At 44.0% G+C, this 15,633-nt stretch overlaps 2 protein-coding genes and 1 long non-coding RNA gene across 5 annotated transcripts in view; 1 reads left to right on the forward strand and 2 right to left on the reverse strand.

Annotated features, from left to right (window-relative positions):
* MCCC1 (methylcrotonyl-CoA carboxylase subunit 1) overlaps positions 1-1,327 on the reverse strand; it is a 22,814-nt gene extending 21,487 nt beyond the window's left edge. For both annotated transcript variants that reach the window (XM_075031474.1, XM_075031475.1), the window contains exon 1: positions 1,252-1,327. In XM_075031474.1, coding sequence (XP_074887575.1) covers positions 1,252-1,310 — 59 coding nt within the window. In that variant the 5' untranslated portion in view covers positions 1,311-1,327. The remainder of the gene's footprint in view (positions 1-1,251) is intronic.
* Positions 52-15,125, forward strand: LOC142032631 (uncharacterized). The gene is made up of 3 exons (XR_012650929.1): positions 52-825; positions 13,324-13,454; positions 14,206-15,125. It is a non-coding gene; the product is annotated as an uncharacterized LOC142032631 (long non-coding RNA).
* The window catches only part of LAMP3 (lysosomal associated membrane protein 3), a 21,129-nt gene continuing 12,378 nt past the window's right edge, over positions 6,883-15,633 (reverse strand). For both annotated transcript variants that reach the window (XM_075031477.1, XM_075031476.1), the window contains 2 exons: positions 15,144-15,311; positions 6,883-11,461 (listed from right to left, as the gene is read on the reverse strand). In XM_075031477.1, coding sequence (XP_074887578.1) covers positions 11,322-11,461; positions 15,144-15,311 — 308 coding nt within the window. In that variant the 3' untranslated portion in view covers positions 6,883-11,321. The remainder of the gene's footprint in view (positions 11,462-15,143; positions 15,312-15,633) is intronic.

Here is a 15,633-nt window from a genome sequence, read left to right on the forward strand (position 1 = left end):
CACTAGAACAGGTCTGAAGCTTTTGATACAGCTATTTACACAGAACACATTCAAGTACAACAAGGAAGGTTGTACAAACTTCACCAGATCTCTCCTTAAGTGTTTTCATTTAAACACAACAGAAATCATCCCCTTGCTTTTTTAGCAGCATTCAAATCAAAACAGTCAACATATTTGTTTAAAAAAACCCCAAACAACTCTTTTAGTGGACAGAACAGACAACATCTGGCATTTATTACAACTTGAAGTATTTGGGAAAGAAGACTTAAACAACCATAAAACAGAAAAGTTTAAAAAGGAAATGGGAGTTGTTTGTATAAAGAAAAGGTGCAAGAGAGAAAAATGTGAAAGATAGCAAGAAAGAAGCCCTATGAAGAATTTCAGAAATGAAAAGTTAAACCTCAGATGACTAGTGCTGAAGAAATCAGACAGCAAAGGCTAAGTGGCTGTAAGAAACTGTAAAAGTAAACTCTTAGAAGTGTTTTAATTGACATATAAATCAACTTTGGAATCTTGGATCAAGTCCAGCAATTCATAAGCGATATCAGACAAAGAGACATGAGACATCCTTGACACCAGACAACCCAATGCTCGGTTTCAATAACTACTGAGGAAACTAGTGCATCTCCTAAACTTCTAATAAGCAGCTGTCACGGTCACTAACTACTTCTGCTCAGGATTACAAGGCAGCGGGGGGGTGGCTACTGCGCGCAGTCAGCGACCGTTACCAAACCCCGAGCACCCGGGATATATGAACACATGCAGATAACAAGTTGACGTTCGTGGAACCTGTCCCAACCGCTAAAACTATGCTTGAAACTCCGGGTGAGTCTTTTTGCTCTTTCTTTCCACAGAGGAGCTCGGGGTACCCGCACCCCCCCACACACACAGGCGCCATCCTCGGCGGCCCAGCTCCCTCGCTCCTCCCGAGGCGCAGAGCCCCTTCCCCCGTCCTCCCTCGGGCAGCCCGGCTCCAGGCTCGGCTTTAGGAAGCCTTCCCCCTCACACACACCCCGCGCCAGGCCCGACAGCCGCCGCCGGCTCCCTCCCGGGCGCGACCCCCCGCCTCCGCCGCCCCCGTCGGCCCCCGCAGCCCGCCGCCCCAGCGGCGAGAGGGGAAAGAGGGAAGCGAGGGGGCGAGCCGGCCACCCCCGGGGGAAAGCGAGGGGACCGCAGAGGCAGCGCCCGCCGCCCCCGAAGGGCCGCGGGTCCCGGCGCGCCGTCTGCCACCTCCCCCCGCCCCGCACTCACTGACGCCGCAGCGCCCAGAGGCAGCAGCGGCCCCGCTGGGCCGCCAGCACCAGCGCCATGTTGGGGAGCGCGGGGGGCGGCGGGACGGAGGGTGTGCGCGCCAGGCCGGCCGCCAGTGGCTGCCGCGGCAGGGGCGTGCTGAGGCGGGCCGCGGCGAGGAGGAGCCGCCGGGCGGGGAGGGAAAGCGCTCGGGGTGGAAGGGGGACACGGGGGAGGAGGAGGAAGGGGAGGTCGTGTGCTCCCTCCCGAGCGGTGTGGGAGAGGGGGTGAAATGGCTGACTGGTGGGGGCAGAGGCGGGAGAAGGCGGCAGGGGTCGGATGACACCGAGAAACCGGTCAATAAAGCAGCAGATCAAATAAAATTCGTGTAAACGTGAAGGGATGCACGCTGCCGGAGGACTCCTGTCTACGTTTGTGGAAGCGTGGGCTCCGAGCTGACCACTTTCCTTCGGGAATGACAGCCGGGGTTGTAACAGAGCGGAGAGACGAAACGTGAGGGTGGTTGGGAACGGCACGGGGATCCTCGGATATCGCAACGTCCCTGTGCCCAGGCCCAGCTCCCCAGCTCAAAACTGAATCGTGTACATGGAAGAGGTTCAGGTTGTTGTGGGACCAGCACATTCCACCCTCTCGTGAGCAGAAAGCAGGCACGATGGGTCCCGCTCCCTCAGACTTCGCAGGTTTGCAGGTCAGCCCTGTGCGGGGCCTTGCGAAACCTCCCTGCGCGGCTCCGCCTCAGTGCCGTGCTCCTGAGGGGACGGGGCACGAGGGGAGCTGGGCCTTTGGTCAGGCCTCGTCTGGCCGTTCTTATTTTCCATAATGAGCTGGATCTTGTAACGCAGAAAGAAAAGGAGAGTGAATCCCCAAGGTCACCTTGTTTGCCTCAGTCACACTGATGTACTAAACCTAGGTTAACAATAATGTTCAGATAAACTGTGATACTGATAGAATACAATAAAGCATTTCCAAAATAGTATTTCACATGACCGTGATTTTAATATTACTTACATAGAGAAATTAAAAAAACCTCGAACAGTAGCACTTAGTCAAAATAAGTATATCTAGTTGCTGTTTACAAATAGCAAAGCAACCGTGCTTTTTCACAAGAGGAATACACAAGCTTTCAGTTGTAATAGTGGTAGTTTTTAACATGTCTTATGTGTTCTCTGAATTTCGAAGCGTTAACACAGTTTCTTACATAAAGAACATTCTTGGTATGCAAGTAATCTCTGCTTGTTCCGCTGTTGCTTTTTTTAATTTGGCATGGTGACCTCTCACACCAAGGACTGAGTGGTTGCAGTAGGTTACACGGATGCCAGATCAGCTTGGGGAAAAAGCATGGTCCCTCGAACCTGACTGCAAGAGGTGGTGCGTTCAGCACTTGCTCTAAAGATTGTTGTCTGAAAAGCAGATTCATTTCCCAGTGTGCAACGAGCCTATAATCTCACACCCAGGAGAGACATTATTTATTTCATATTTGTGCAAAGGTGGGTGCTAGGTGGTAATTCCACAAAGCTAGCACAGCACACCAAAGAAAAACAATGTATTTATTCTGTTACATGATTAGTAAAAACCCACTTAAATTTACATTCATTGGTTAAGCAGTCACCATCTTATCTACTATTGGCCAGTCCTATTCAAATTAGCCTCGCTCGCTATGTAGATTAGCACACATGCTCCTTGCAGGGGGGCAAGTTCTTCCAGCCTGGAATGGAGTCGGAGGTCGTGATCTTCCCCTGCCACCTTTACCTTTCCCCCAGTTCATGCTTCTTTGACAATCATCCAGCCTTTGACGCCTTCTGGAACAGGATGTTTCTTTTTATCAGCCACATCCTACATTTCTTAGGTCCAATTATCCTGCTTGTTATCTCAAGAATGTTCTTTTTCTCTCTGATGGACCTTGAGTATTCTTGCCAAGTTGGCAATGCACACGAAGCATCCTCAAAACATCAAGGCCTAATTGTTCCAGGGTGTCCTTACTCTATGAATGCCAACTGTGTGCCATTCTGATTACAGCCTTACTTGTAATTTGATATATACAAAACACATCTTGCACAAAATAGTCAGACCATTCTAAATCTCTGAGTTATTCTTCAACGGATGAGATTTAGAAACTAAATTATTAAGTGAAGCTACAACTTTTCCATATCTCATGCACTTCATTCTTCCTCAACATAACATGCTGACAGCATAGATCCTACTTTTGTCTTCTGAAATCCAGATTTTAAAAACTTTCAGCATGTTTAATTTGTCTCTAAACACAAGATGGCAGCATTTTATGTAGTTTACAATTGAACATTGGGAAGAGCTACAGAGGTGGTGGAGGAGTTTACCCTTTGAACAGTAGAACTAATGGAAGCTGCAAACATTTATATTGCAAATCTGATCTTGGTGAAGGCACCCTGCAAGCACGGCTTTTGGGGCTTGCAAAGTCAAGCAGGATCACCAGATTGCATACGCAGATGTTTGAAAGAGCAAAGTAATAAAACTGAAATGCAGAAAATAATAATTTTCTCACTGACACCAGTAATATGCTTAATGTGCATGTACACAGATAGAGGCACCGTGATGAACCTAGTGATGTATTGGATAGGTTGGACTAGCAACATTTTAAATTTTGTTGTGGAAGCTTGCCATATTTTGAAAGCTGCTTTAGATTAATAATTTCAGTACTTTTCTCATTATTATTTTTTCCATGAGCAGATTGTGAACATCATCATTTGTTTGAAATATAAATTCATTTTCCATGAGGAGATGAAAAAATGTCATCCATGGCAAAATGAATGAGGTTAAACATTGGCTGGACTCATGAATCATATTCTTCACAATTTTCTGGGGTATAGGGAAGCCCCAGCAAAGCTGAGGTTCAAAACCAAGATCTGTGTCTCTATCTGCACAGATTTTCTGACTCAGATTGACTACCTTCCTTTTTCCCAACAGCCATTTATTTTGTTCCTGCATGTGGGAAGTGCAACCTACTCCTTTGTAAAATTTTGAAAAAAGAGTTAAATAGGAAACTGAGCCAATTAAATTATAATTTAATAAAATACTTGGGATCTACCAACTTCTTGGGCAGTAGGACTTGCAGAAAAAAGGAAGTGCAGGTTTTGTGACATTTTGTGGCTAGCTGGGAAAGCCCAGGAGTGTGAGTGTTGCTGTGGCTGATAAACTTCAGCCATGCATACCCCTGCATTTTTGGCATGCAATGGCCACAGCCATGGATGTACAAAAGAAAGTGTAGTCTCCAAGTGTCTTGTCATCTTACTAGTGAGAGTTAACTTCATAGAAACCTTTCTCTCTTCACCCTTGTTATCTTCCTCAAATTGGTGCTTTAAAAAAAAATACTTCTTTTTTTTCTTCTAGACACTCTGATGCAAAAGCGTTTCTCCACTAGATTCAAGACCTTTGTGGGACAGCCTATGGTGTGACTTACACATGGAGGGTTTTTGCCTTAAAAGGAAAAATGACTGACTGATCCTCCATCTGCCATTAAACCTTGCAAAGAAAGAGAATTTGAGACATCCAGCAGCCTTTAAGGGTCTGTCACATCCCAGTTTCTCAGGACAATGACTCAGGTTTGCCAATTCCCAGGTCAGGATTAAGGTGAAACGACACCAGGGATCCTTTAACTCACAAAACTAAACTTCTATTTGGTCACAGCAAGAATTGGCATGAAATTATGTCAGTAAACTGTGTAATGTGCTAGCCCTATATCACCAAACATATACTACAGACCTTGCTTATTTGGGAGTCAGTTCAGGGAAGACAATAAGGAGACCCCTCCTGTTGGGTCAGGAGGTTGGGAGCAGACCCCCTTGCTTTCTAGACTCCTTCTCAGAGAGGAGCCCGGGGGCAGCTGGATCCGCTCCGAGTCCCAGACTTGGTCAACGGTTTATGGCTAAAGGGATGAGGTGTAGGGATTGTGGAAAAGGAGAGAGAAAGAGGAAGCAAGGCAGAGAGACAGAAAGGAAGAGAAAGATTTCACCAGTCTTGGGTCCAGCGTTGGTCCAGTCAGCCGAGGGGTCTGGGTCTGGTGGGCTTGCGCCCCTGGGGCTTCGGTTTGTGCCCTTTTATCATCCCTGCCCCTCCTTCAGGCAGGCACTTGCACTTATTAGGTGTCATGAGCGGTTTGTGAGCCTTTGGGCTTGAGGGTCGTTTGGGGAGTAACTTTCCCTTCCCTGCACGGTGAGTTGCTGTGTTCACCCCATCAGAACAGGGAGCTGTGCACCCTCCAGCACAGCTTCCCCCCCCCTGGTGCTGAGCTGGGCTGACCGGCTTTTTTTCACCTGTGGTTCCTTGCTAGGCAGAGTTCCTTGTTGTGCAGAGTTGGTAGTGAAGCAGAACTTGCCCCACCGCAATGTTTGAGACATTAACTCTTTCAGTCCCTCACAGGGTCCACTTCAGACCCCTCACCCCCGAGGCAATGATCATGCAGAAGGCCCCATCTAAATCCTAGTTTATCAATTGAAATGCATCTCCCAAGTGTGTATTTACCAGACCAGCTTCTAAAACTAACATGAACAAGCCAGGAACCTTGTCTACTAAATAGATGTATCACTTAGGCGAACCTGGCACCAAATTTAATATTGTACCAGGCCAAGCAAGTGCAAAAGAGCAGAGCAAACTGACCCTGCTCTCCTGGCAGTCCTGCTTTTCTACTGAAGGGCAAATCGAGGATCTTGTGATGTTTTCAGCTTGTGACCTATAGCCATTAAATTATCCATCATGTAGGACACTAGAATGGTAATAGCAACTGAAGCATAATTCTGGTATTTTATCACTGAGAGAAGTTTCTTTCTTTCTGTTGCCCTCACTGGCACTTCACTAACAGATAAGTTCCTGAATCAGCTGCTGGCAGCAGAGAGATAGGTTTTTCTCCCCCATCTTTACCACATCTTCTGCTTTCCTGCAATCCATCTAACAACCTTTGCTTCCTTAGCCGTGAAGAGCATGAGATGTTAGACTCATGCAGCCATTTCAGACCCTTATATTGCTCACCATGGAGAAGGTAGTATCCTATTCCCCCATCTGTCTGCCCACCCCTCTCTTTCCTAGGCAGTCCAGCTCTGTCATGCAACCTCCCAACAATGGCCTTAGAGGCTTTACAGGAGCCTGCACCCAAAAGGGGGTCTGGCTGCAGTTATTAGCCAAACATAGATCTAGACAGATTTGGTTTCAAGTTTCTCTGATAAACCTGCAAAGATGAAGCTGAAGAACTTTTGTGTGCCTCCTTTTATTGAGAAGTTTACCTCATGCAGTTGTCCCACTGTTATGATATTTTAAGCTGGCTATTGATGTGACAAACAGCAAAATTACAGCAAAGTCACATAGAATCATAGACTGGTTTGGGTTGGAAAGGACCTTTAAAGATCATCTAGTCCAGCCCCCACCCTTTGGGAAATTCATTTGACCAACATAGAAGCTGTTGATTTCTCAAGTTTATGTGTGGTATTTTCCAAACTATTTATTTCCTCAAGTTTCCATAACTGCACACTGAAAGGATGCATTCTCCTTAAAAGACTCTTATTGTGATTCCTAAGATTATTATCTGTGAAAGCAGTTTAAACATGAAGTAACAAGCACCCATCACATCCGCTGTGAGTTATGGTCTGTGTTTATTGTGCCAATAGGAAACAAAATGAGATCTAGTTGTATAAAGAAACATAGTGAATTCAGATACACTGCAAGTTGTGGGGAGATTCACAGAAAACCACATAATATTTTCAGTAACCTTTTTTTTTTTTGTAATGCTGATGAAACAAAGATAGAAATGTCAGATAAGCTGCCCAAGCCACAGAAGAAATAATCATCAAAGTTATGGTTAGGATATAAGTGTATCTGTGCCTGTGGCTTGTGTCCAGAGCCTATAGGACCTTGCCTGTTTGTTAGACTGTACTTGTACTTTAAACAGTTTAGGTGAAACAGCACTTGAGAAATCAAATAATTGCACAGCAATGCACACTTTAATGACTAAATACAACCTTTATTATAGAAACATCAATAATAGAAAAATAAAGACCATATCTTACTTCTCATAGCAAATAATTTTTTAGCAACCATATATTATAGCAAGCTAGAAGTGATCAACCAAACCATCTTCATACACCCAAGTTGCTAATCTACATCTCCCTTCCTCCTTCAACCAGAATTAACAGCTGTTTTTTAATTTGGACTTTGTCCATCCAAGAGCAAAAAGGACTGAAAGAAATTAAATCTTGCTTTATAAACTCCTTGGTGATTTGGCTAAGTATGACATCATCATGCTCACGGGATGCTCTTGTGTCTACCTTGGGTGTGCAAGAGATCATAGTGAATGGTCTGGGCTGAGACCTGCAGCAGAGCATCAGGGAGCTATAGGGATGTGCTCACCTCCTAATTTCTATGAGTGGCCCCACTGTATCCTGACCAGCGCATGCTTGCAAGCCAGTTAAGCATAGCTTCCCTGATGGGATGCACCATGTCACCATGATCAATATCTTCTGGTTCAGGGATGGGTTCATCTGAGGCCGCAGCTGAGGGAATAAATGAGCTGGGGCTGCTGAGACCAACATTGCTGGTCACTCTGGGACCCAGCTGCAACCTTGTCCCCTCCCACAGCAGTCTGTGCTCTTCTGTCAGCTCTCTGGGTACGTGGGCTCATGCCGACTATATGAAGGTTTTTGGCATGCGGATTTTTAGGGCAGGTTGGTTGGTAAACCCCTGTCCCAAGCAGTGAGCAAGTTGCTGAACGAGGGTCTGATTATGGCAAAGAGCAGTCCTGGAAGGGAAGCAAACTGCCAGGCTTAGAAAATACTGTTTTCATTTACATCCACATAGTCAGGAAGCAAAGAAACTGTGCACTGCTGCCCGTGGTATAACTATTATGGCCCACCTAGTGTACAGCTAGTTTATCATAGGAGCGTCTTCTTTCTATAGTGCTCTTTTAGGGACTTTTTGCTCAAAATGTTTCCTCAGACAAGATGTTTAAAAGAGAAAGTCTGGCAGCCAAGACCAATTACACCTATAGAGTCTTCCCACTGGGAGGAGGACCTCAAATCAACTCCATTAGATAAAAAAGTGCCAGCCAAATATCCACCTAAATTCTGGCAGAAAATAAACACAGGCATCAGCTTTAAAAGCTGCACATGGCAACTGAGGGAGCAGCTGGGCTGTCTAATTCTAATTCAATGTTAAATTCAGAGAGGCAACACACCCTGCTATGCAGGCACGCTAACACGCATCCCTGCTGCAGGCTGTTTGCGTGTTCTGTGGTGAGGGAAGGAGGTGATAGCATGCAGGCTGGGCTTCAGGTGGGAGAAAAGTTGCACTTAGGGGCTGGGATCTCCTGATGCAGTAAGGAATTCTCCAATGGATTCTCTACTACTGTAAAGCCCTAACTCCACTGAATAAATTTTGCTATGTGTTGGCAGCATTTCATGGGAGCCTCCAATTGTTTCATTGGTTTATACCACGTGCACTTCACATGTGCCATTTAGAGCAAGCCCAGAGTATTATTCATCTAGAAAGGGCAGTATGCAGCTTCATAAAAATAGCAAACAAATAATAGCAACAAAAAGCATAAGAACAAATCAGGTAAACCCGAATCTGCACATTGTTCAATACCAACAGTTTGATTCACTGTAGAAAGAAAAAAGTGTGGAGAAAAAAACATTAACCTTGCATCATTGGTAAAAATGCCAGAGGGTGTCACAAAATTAAACACAGAATTATCAGTCATTAAGAACAGTTTTCTCTCCTCATGTTGATATGAAATATTAAAAGACTGAATATTAACATAAAGAGATTTTTCAGTACAGAACATAACAAGAACATGCTATATCCCTATCAGTAGAAGTAACAAACTGTATAGATCATGCAACCCAACAATCCAAAGTACATGTGAAACAGGACTTAGTTTTGAATGGGAAAGATGTTTACTGATCACTAGTCAAAACAGCTTAGGGTCAGATCATGTGCAGTGCTGAGCTTTTTAGGCAGTGTTGTAAAAATGTCCACATGTAACAGTTTGGGACAGTGACATCACTATTGCATACATAGGCTCATTTTTGAATTAAAGCTCTTCCATATATTTACCTCTCCTGCTGGACATCTCATCAATTCTCTTGTTTTAAAAAAAGTGAATGCTTTAATCGAGTATAAAAATCTGCTTTCTAAACAACAGATTAATAGTATTAACTAACCCTGAGAACTAGAGGGATCTTATTAAGCCAAGGGCCTGAACAATGCCACTGAGTTCAGTGGGTTGCTTGTCCACTAACCGGGGGGAAGGAAGAAGGGTGAAAACAGATAAAATTTCACTAAGCACGGTTAGCAGTGCTGGAGCCTTTTACAAAACACATGTGTACATGTGTGTGTATGTGTACATTTGTGCGTATGTTTAGCTTTGTAAATCTTTTGTGACAAAGATATTTTCCTTGTTACAACAAAGAACATTAGCTGAACTTAATCTCAAAAGCAACTACTACTTTCATGCCTTCATCATTGGCTTAGCAGGAAATAGACTGTAGAGTGTATCAATTAGTGTGCTTTAAAGCAACTCCAAATTATTTCCCTGTGAAAATCCAGCTGCTCAGCTGTAAGCACACTGGATAGCATTCACTTTGAGTTTGTCCTAGGCCTGTATAAGCTCTTATTTCTCCCAGAAGCCTTGAACATACAACGTCAGTGGATTTCTATTTGTTTGTGGACCTTGTGCAGGTCTGCAACAATTGTGGCCACTTAATCCCTGGCATTTTCGGTGAGTGTGATATCTTCCCGGATTAAGAGAGATCACAGTGCTGCCATCTCAGTAGAGGGACAGTTACTGAGTTCAGTGGCAGTCACTGTAACAGGTCCATGTCTGAACAGGAGGTGGGTGATTCATGAGCTCTCACAAGACCATGAAGTATTAAGCTGCTTGAATTTATTAAGCAAATTCACACCAGTCTCCATCAATTGCACTGGCATCCTTAGCACCGGCCCACATACCACAGTGCTTCCAGACCCCCATGTCAGCTTTCTCCACATATTGTGTTGCAAAACTGTGGCAAAGGGATGCTGTGCCTGGAGCACCGATTGACAAGTGGGGTGGCTTGGCCTGGTGTGGGAGGTGGATGGAGTTACTGCCTCCAAATGCCTGCCCAGTTCTTCTGCATGGGCATCTCAGCTGCCTGTCAATCAGCTTCTGAATCATGCAGTTTGCAGCGTAACGCTTCAGGATAAACTTACCAGCGTCAGATTGCTCTAATGTGCTGTGCTTTATGAGGCTGCAGTTCAAGAATTATTGGCAGGAAGTTCAGACATCTCTGCAGCAGGGCTGAGACAAGCAATGACAAGTGATAATTTTGGCACATACTGGTCAGGCAGACCCTGTGTGACCTCAGTTGGGTAATCTCTTATTTGCATACACAGTCACTGGTAACTAGAAAATTTTCTAAAAATACTGCCTCCAGAGTAAGAGTCATATATTACCACTGTGTCCTTGCAAAGGGCTTAGCAGGAAAAAAACCAAGAACTTACGAAGCGTAACCCTGTTATAGGACTGGTGAGAACTTGCTCATGAATGGAAGTCTCACTTAGCCTTGCCCTAAGACGCCAGCGTACGCAGTGTTCCCACAAGGCTTTCACTGAGCTCTGGTTTAACAGGGTTGTCTGTAGCTGTGGACCTCTGGTTTATTCACTTGATGGTCATATTACAGGACTCATCTATTTTAATAAATCTAAACACTATCTTTAACAAACCTGATGGATTTTCTGGAGGATAATGATACTGCTTGCTTTAAGCTATTTTTAGGCATCTGACTTAGGTGGTCTGAATTGCCTCCTTTGTTGATAATACAAAGAATTTAGGCTCCTCACTTTGGTCCTCTAGACTACACCTAAATCAGATGCTAAGAATAGCCTAAAGTAGATGGTATGAGTTCTCTCCTTCCCACCTTAAAGAAATCGCTTTCAGAAATATTCATTAGCTTTAAACACATGGTGTCATCCCACTTGAAAATGTGGCTTCAGGGAAGTGAGATTGCCAGGTAGAAGCTAGAAGTCCTGTGACTTCTCTACTTGCTACACACATCTGGAAGTACGAGGACACCTCAGATACGTTCATATCCTCTATGCGGCTTTCTTCTGGAAATCAGGAAAGTGACAAACACAATGACAAACAATCCCAGGATACTCAGGCCCACCGCAATTGGAGCTGCTTTGCTGTTTTTATCAGGAAAACATTCTTCTTCTGAAAGTAAAAGGAGATCAGAGAATGTGTTACAGCAGAACACTGTACTCCTAGACTATACATCTATATTCCAGAAAAGTTAGCAAATACAAGCCAGAAGTTCTCAAAACCTTGTTTTCTTTTTTTTTTTCCTGAGCTATACTTATCACATTTTTGTCTGTGATGAGCCTTATCTCAAGAAAACAATACTTGCCCCTTTTGAAATTGCTACATGCTTCACTGGAGAATGACTCTGCTCTTTCATGTCCACAGTAATTGTTTTACCGTCAAGATCAGTGCATACACAGTAGGAGGCTTTCTTGCTGACAGCAGATGTGGAGCATCACGCTACAAAGTGCAAGTCTAAAAATAAAGAGCAAGACACATCCTGCATGGACAAAAACCGCTCCTATGTGGCATCTAATTGCTTCTGCCCAGTAAACGGGATCAGGCCAGAGAAGGGAGCCTATAGTCCAGCACATCATTAGAGCAGCAAGGATCCTAGTTAAGTCAGTGTTTCCTACGAAAAATCAAATTCTAATTGTTCTCTGTGTTTAATTCAGAATATTTCTGGATAATTGTGGCTAAGTCAGAACATCAAGAGATTAGGAAGGCAGAAGATTTGGACTTAGTCCAGGGGGTTGCTTTAGCAGTACCATTGTAATTTTATTGTACATATGATGATATCAGAAAAGGTTTTGACACAAATAATATCTTTTAAGAACCATCCAAAGATATATTCACTCCAAACATACCTCTTAGCTACAGAAGGGGCAAATCCTGACTTCTTCAGCCAGTTCCTACCAAAATGAATAGTCAAGTCATCCTCTGATTGAATGGAAACTCATTACTTAAAAATGAACTTCCAGACTGGGGTAAATTGGTGGCTTTCCTATGCAGAGACTGTACCATCTGGGTCACTGACATAAATGGAATATTCACCCAAGTAACAACGGCAGTATCAGTCTCAAATTCACAATACAACAAGTGTAGCCCTGGGAGTGAAGGCAAGGTCTGGGAATGATCACTGATGTGCTACCCCAGAACTGGATCAGACCTACATCTTCCATCTGATCTATAGGAATGGTCCTTCCTCGGGCTCCAAGGAAAGAAAGACCTCTAGCATGATGCTTTGAGTGGCACCTGAGTAGCAAACTATCCTCTAAGTAGGGTGGCTTGATCAGCTAAACCCCAGAGTATATCCCAGCTCAGCAGTGAATCCAGTTTATACCCAGGTATGAGGGAGATACAACACCCTCCACCCCTTTCATTTCCGTGACTATTCCAAGGCAGATTTCAACAGCGCTCTAAGACAAAAGCCTCTGTTGTTATTGTCTAATTCTGATGACCGTGCTGGCACAGACTGTAGCTTAGCTTGGGCTTTTCCCCAGGCGGAATCTCTACACCAACAGCAGGCAGTTAGCCCAGGGAGCATGTGGAGTGCATGACATCACATCACAGCTCCAGAGCCCCCACACAGCTTTCCCCAAAATCTGATCCTCCTCTTCTCTGATCCAGATGGTGATTTCATGTGATGCAACGCCACAAAGCCAAAGGCATCAGCATTCTACTAGATGCTGCCTTTTAAAAGCTTTGTCTGGTTAATGTAACCTGCTGCTAAGGAAGTAAGCTGAAAAGTATTTGCATTTGAGTACTGCAAAAGCCAGAGATGTTTGAATTGGCCATTTTGCTTTCACGAAACCTTGGGCTATGAACTAGGAATTGTTTCTGCTATACTGAAATGCAGTTCAGAAGACACTTTTACAGCTTTCCACACTCAAACAGGCCAAGCTATCGATGTAATGCTGCTGCAGTCTGTACAAAATTGTAAGGAACTTGAAACCAATGATCATTATTGTTTTCTTTTTCTTCCTCTTTTAAAGATAAGCAAATCAGGAGCAACAGAAGTGAAACTACCAGTCTCAAGACACCTGAGGGCAGGAGGCTGGTGATGTGTATAGAGTCATTCCTTCACTGGGGATTTTGTCTTTCAAAATCTGCATACAGAGCAGAGGTACGTAACAGTTTCGTAACTATTTCATGGCCACTGGGGAATTTTTTCAGAGGTGGTAGCTGCTTTCTCAGCCCTTTGATTAAGAGCAAAACTAATTTAATTTTGTATATGGTATTGATTAGCAGAGATTAGCCTGACCTGGGGGCGTGGGGGCTGGGGGGGGGAGAAAGAGAGAGTCTTTCTAAGCTCTGTCTCTGCTAGAGGTGAGGCCATACCAAAAGCCATAACTGAACTCATTCATTGTACAAATTCAAATGGGAATGTGGGGACCAGATGCGTTGTTCCAGCTCAGTGTTATCCCATGAAAAAAATCTTCATGAGAATGAGAACATGGATTGGATTCTCAGTGCAGCTTTTAAGAACTCAAAGAAAAGTATGCAAAGAAAATGGTCCATGTCTTTAAAAAGCCCCAAATGTTGTTTCCCATTATATTCCTTTTAGAATAAGAAAGGCAGCCAAAATGGTGAAGTAACAAAAGAAGAATCAGTCAAACAGAGCCAAACTGAGTCAAAAGACAGATCTAAAATAAAAAGAATACAGGGGCAATATTTTGTAAGCATGCAGAAAGTCAAATCTCAGAAGAAGGGAATGTTTTATTAGTGCATCTGAAAGGCTGGAGAACTGATAAGCCTATCTTTCCACCTGAGTTCTTGTATGGAAACACCCTGAGAGGAAGTCACAGAAATGTGAAGATGTACAATTTGAAAGAGACCACAGGGTCCAATCTAGTCTACCTCTCTGCTTTTTGTAGGATCTTTCATGCATCTCATAAGAAGTAAGGCAGTAGGCCGTGAGAGTGTCCATACTGTGGGACATGGGAGTTTCCTGGTGCACCCAGCAGTCCTGGACCCCACAGCCCAGCCAGGTCCTGGCTGCATCACCGGACAAGAAACAAGGATGGCAACATCTCATTTCCCTGTGGAAGGAACCCCAGGTGTGGGTGTGGGGAAGAAGTTGTTATGAGCCCCAATACGTTCTCCCAGAGACCAGGGGAGTCAGTACTGTTCTGTCTCTGTCTTTTACTAAGCTACATAGTTGTCTCTTTGTGGCTGTACTCAAGAAAAGACAAATTGCAGAGATGAGCATCACATATAATTCTGAAACTGGGAGCATGCCAATCATGTTCCTCCTCAGGAGCACATTTCATCATGTCTAGACACAGCTGCTCTGAAAGTATCATCCTGCATTCACAAATATCCCTTATTAGTTGGCAGTTTTGCTGCTGCAGCTGTGGGACATCATAAGTGTCAAGAGCCTTTCAAAATAGCTAAAATCTGACTATATTGAGAACAGTGACCTTGAACTTAACTGTACATATTAGGGGTTTGGGCAATGCAATGGTGGTGAACACACCTCCGCTTGCTCTGGGAGAAGATGAGTGAAGAATAAAATTGTGCCTGTAGAACTGAACATTTTTAATGAGAAGGTGAAACAGAAGGTACTGAATGCAGGAGGGAAAGATACATTTCCATCTTCCATAGGTATTACCACTGTGTTGAAAATTACTCAGAAAAGGGTGAGAATACAGCAGTGGGCAGGTTACATTATTTGGCAACTATTACAAAGCTGTGATTGTGCTATAGGATCACCGCACGTGTATGGTTATAATCTAGCAGATTATATCTATCAGGCTACCAGAGTACTGACATGTAGATCTCAGAAGGGTGGAAAAGGTAACCTTCTACTTACCTTTTCCAAACTGGTTACCGACAATATCAAACGCCTGCAGCTGCATATTAACAAAGAGTAGCTGGAAGTTCTTCTCCAAGGTGAAGGTTTGCTTGCTAGCACACTTAAAGGAATTCCCCAGCTTTGTTGTAAACAACTTCTCATGTATGGCTGCATAGTAAAGCATACCTGGAAGGCATAATGAGAAAGACAAATGAGAATCCACACAAACTCTGTTGGAACCAACATTTTTCTGAGATAAAATGGAGGAACCCCGGTGCTTTGGCAGAGCAGCAGTCACATATGTGTCTAAGGCATGGATGTTTTCCCCATAATGTATCAGTTACATTTCTTCCATGTTTAAATGAGTGCTTTAACTATCAATGGGCAACTCAGCTGAGCTTGGGTCTGAAAAAGTGGCTAAAATTTCAGATGCTTCTTCAAAATATTTTAACAACCTGAGCCTGCAAGAGGGGGTTAGGATTCTCACAGGAGCAGACAACTATCTTAG

Source organism: Buteo buteo, chromosome 7 (assembly GCF_964188355.1).
Source record: "Buteo buteo chromosome 7, bButBut1.hap1.1, whole genome shotgun sequence".
Classification (NCBI taxonomy): Eukaryota; Metazoa; Chordata; class Aves; order Accipitriformes; family Accipitridae; genus Buteo; species Buteo buteo.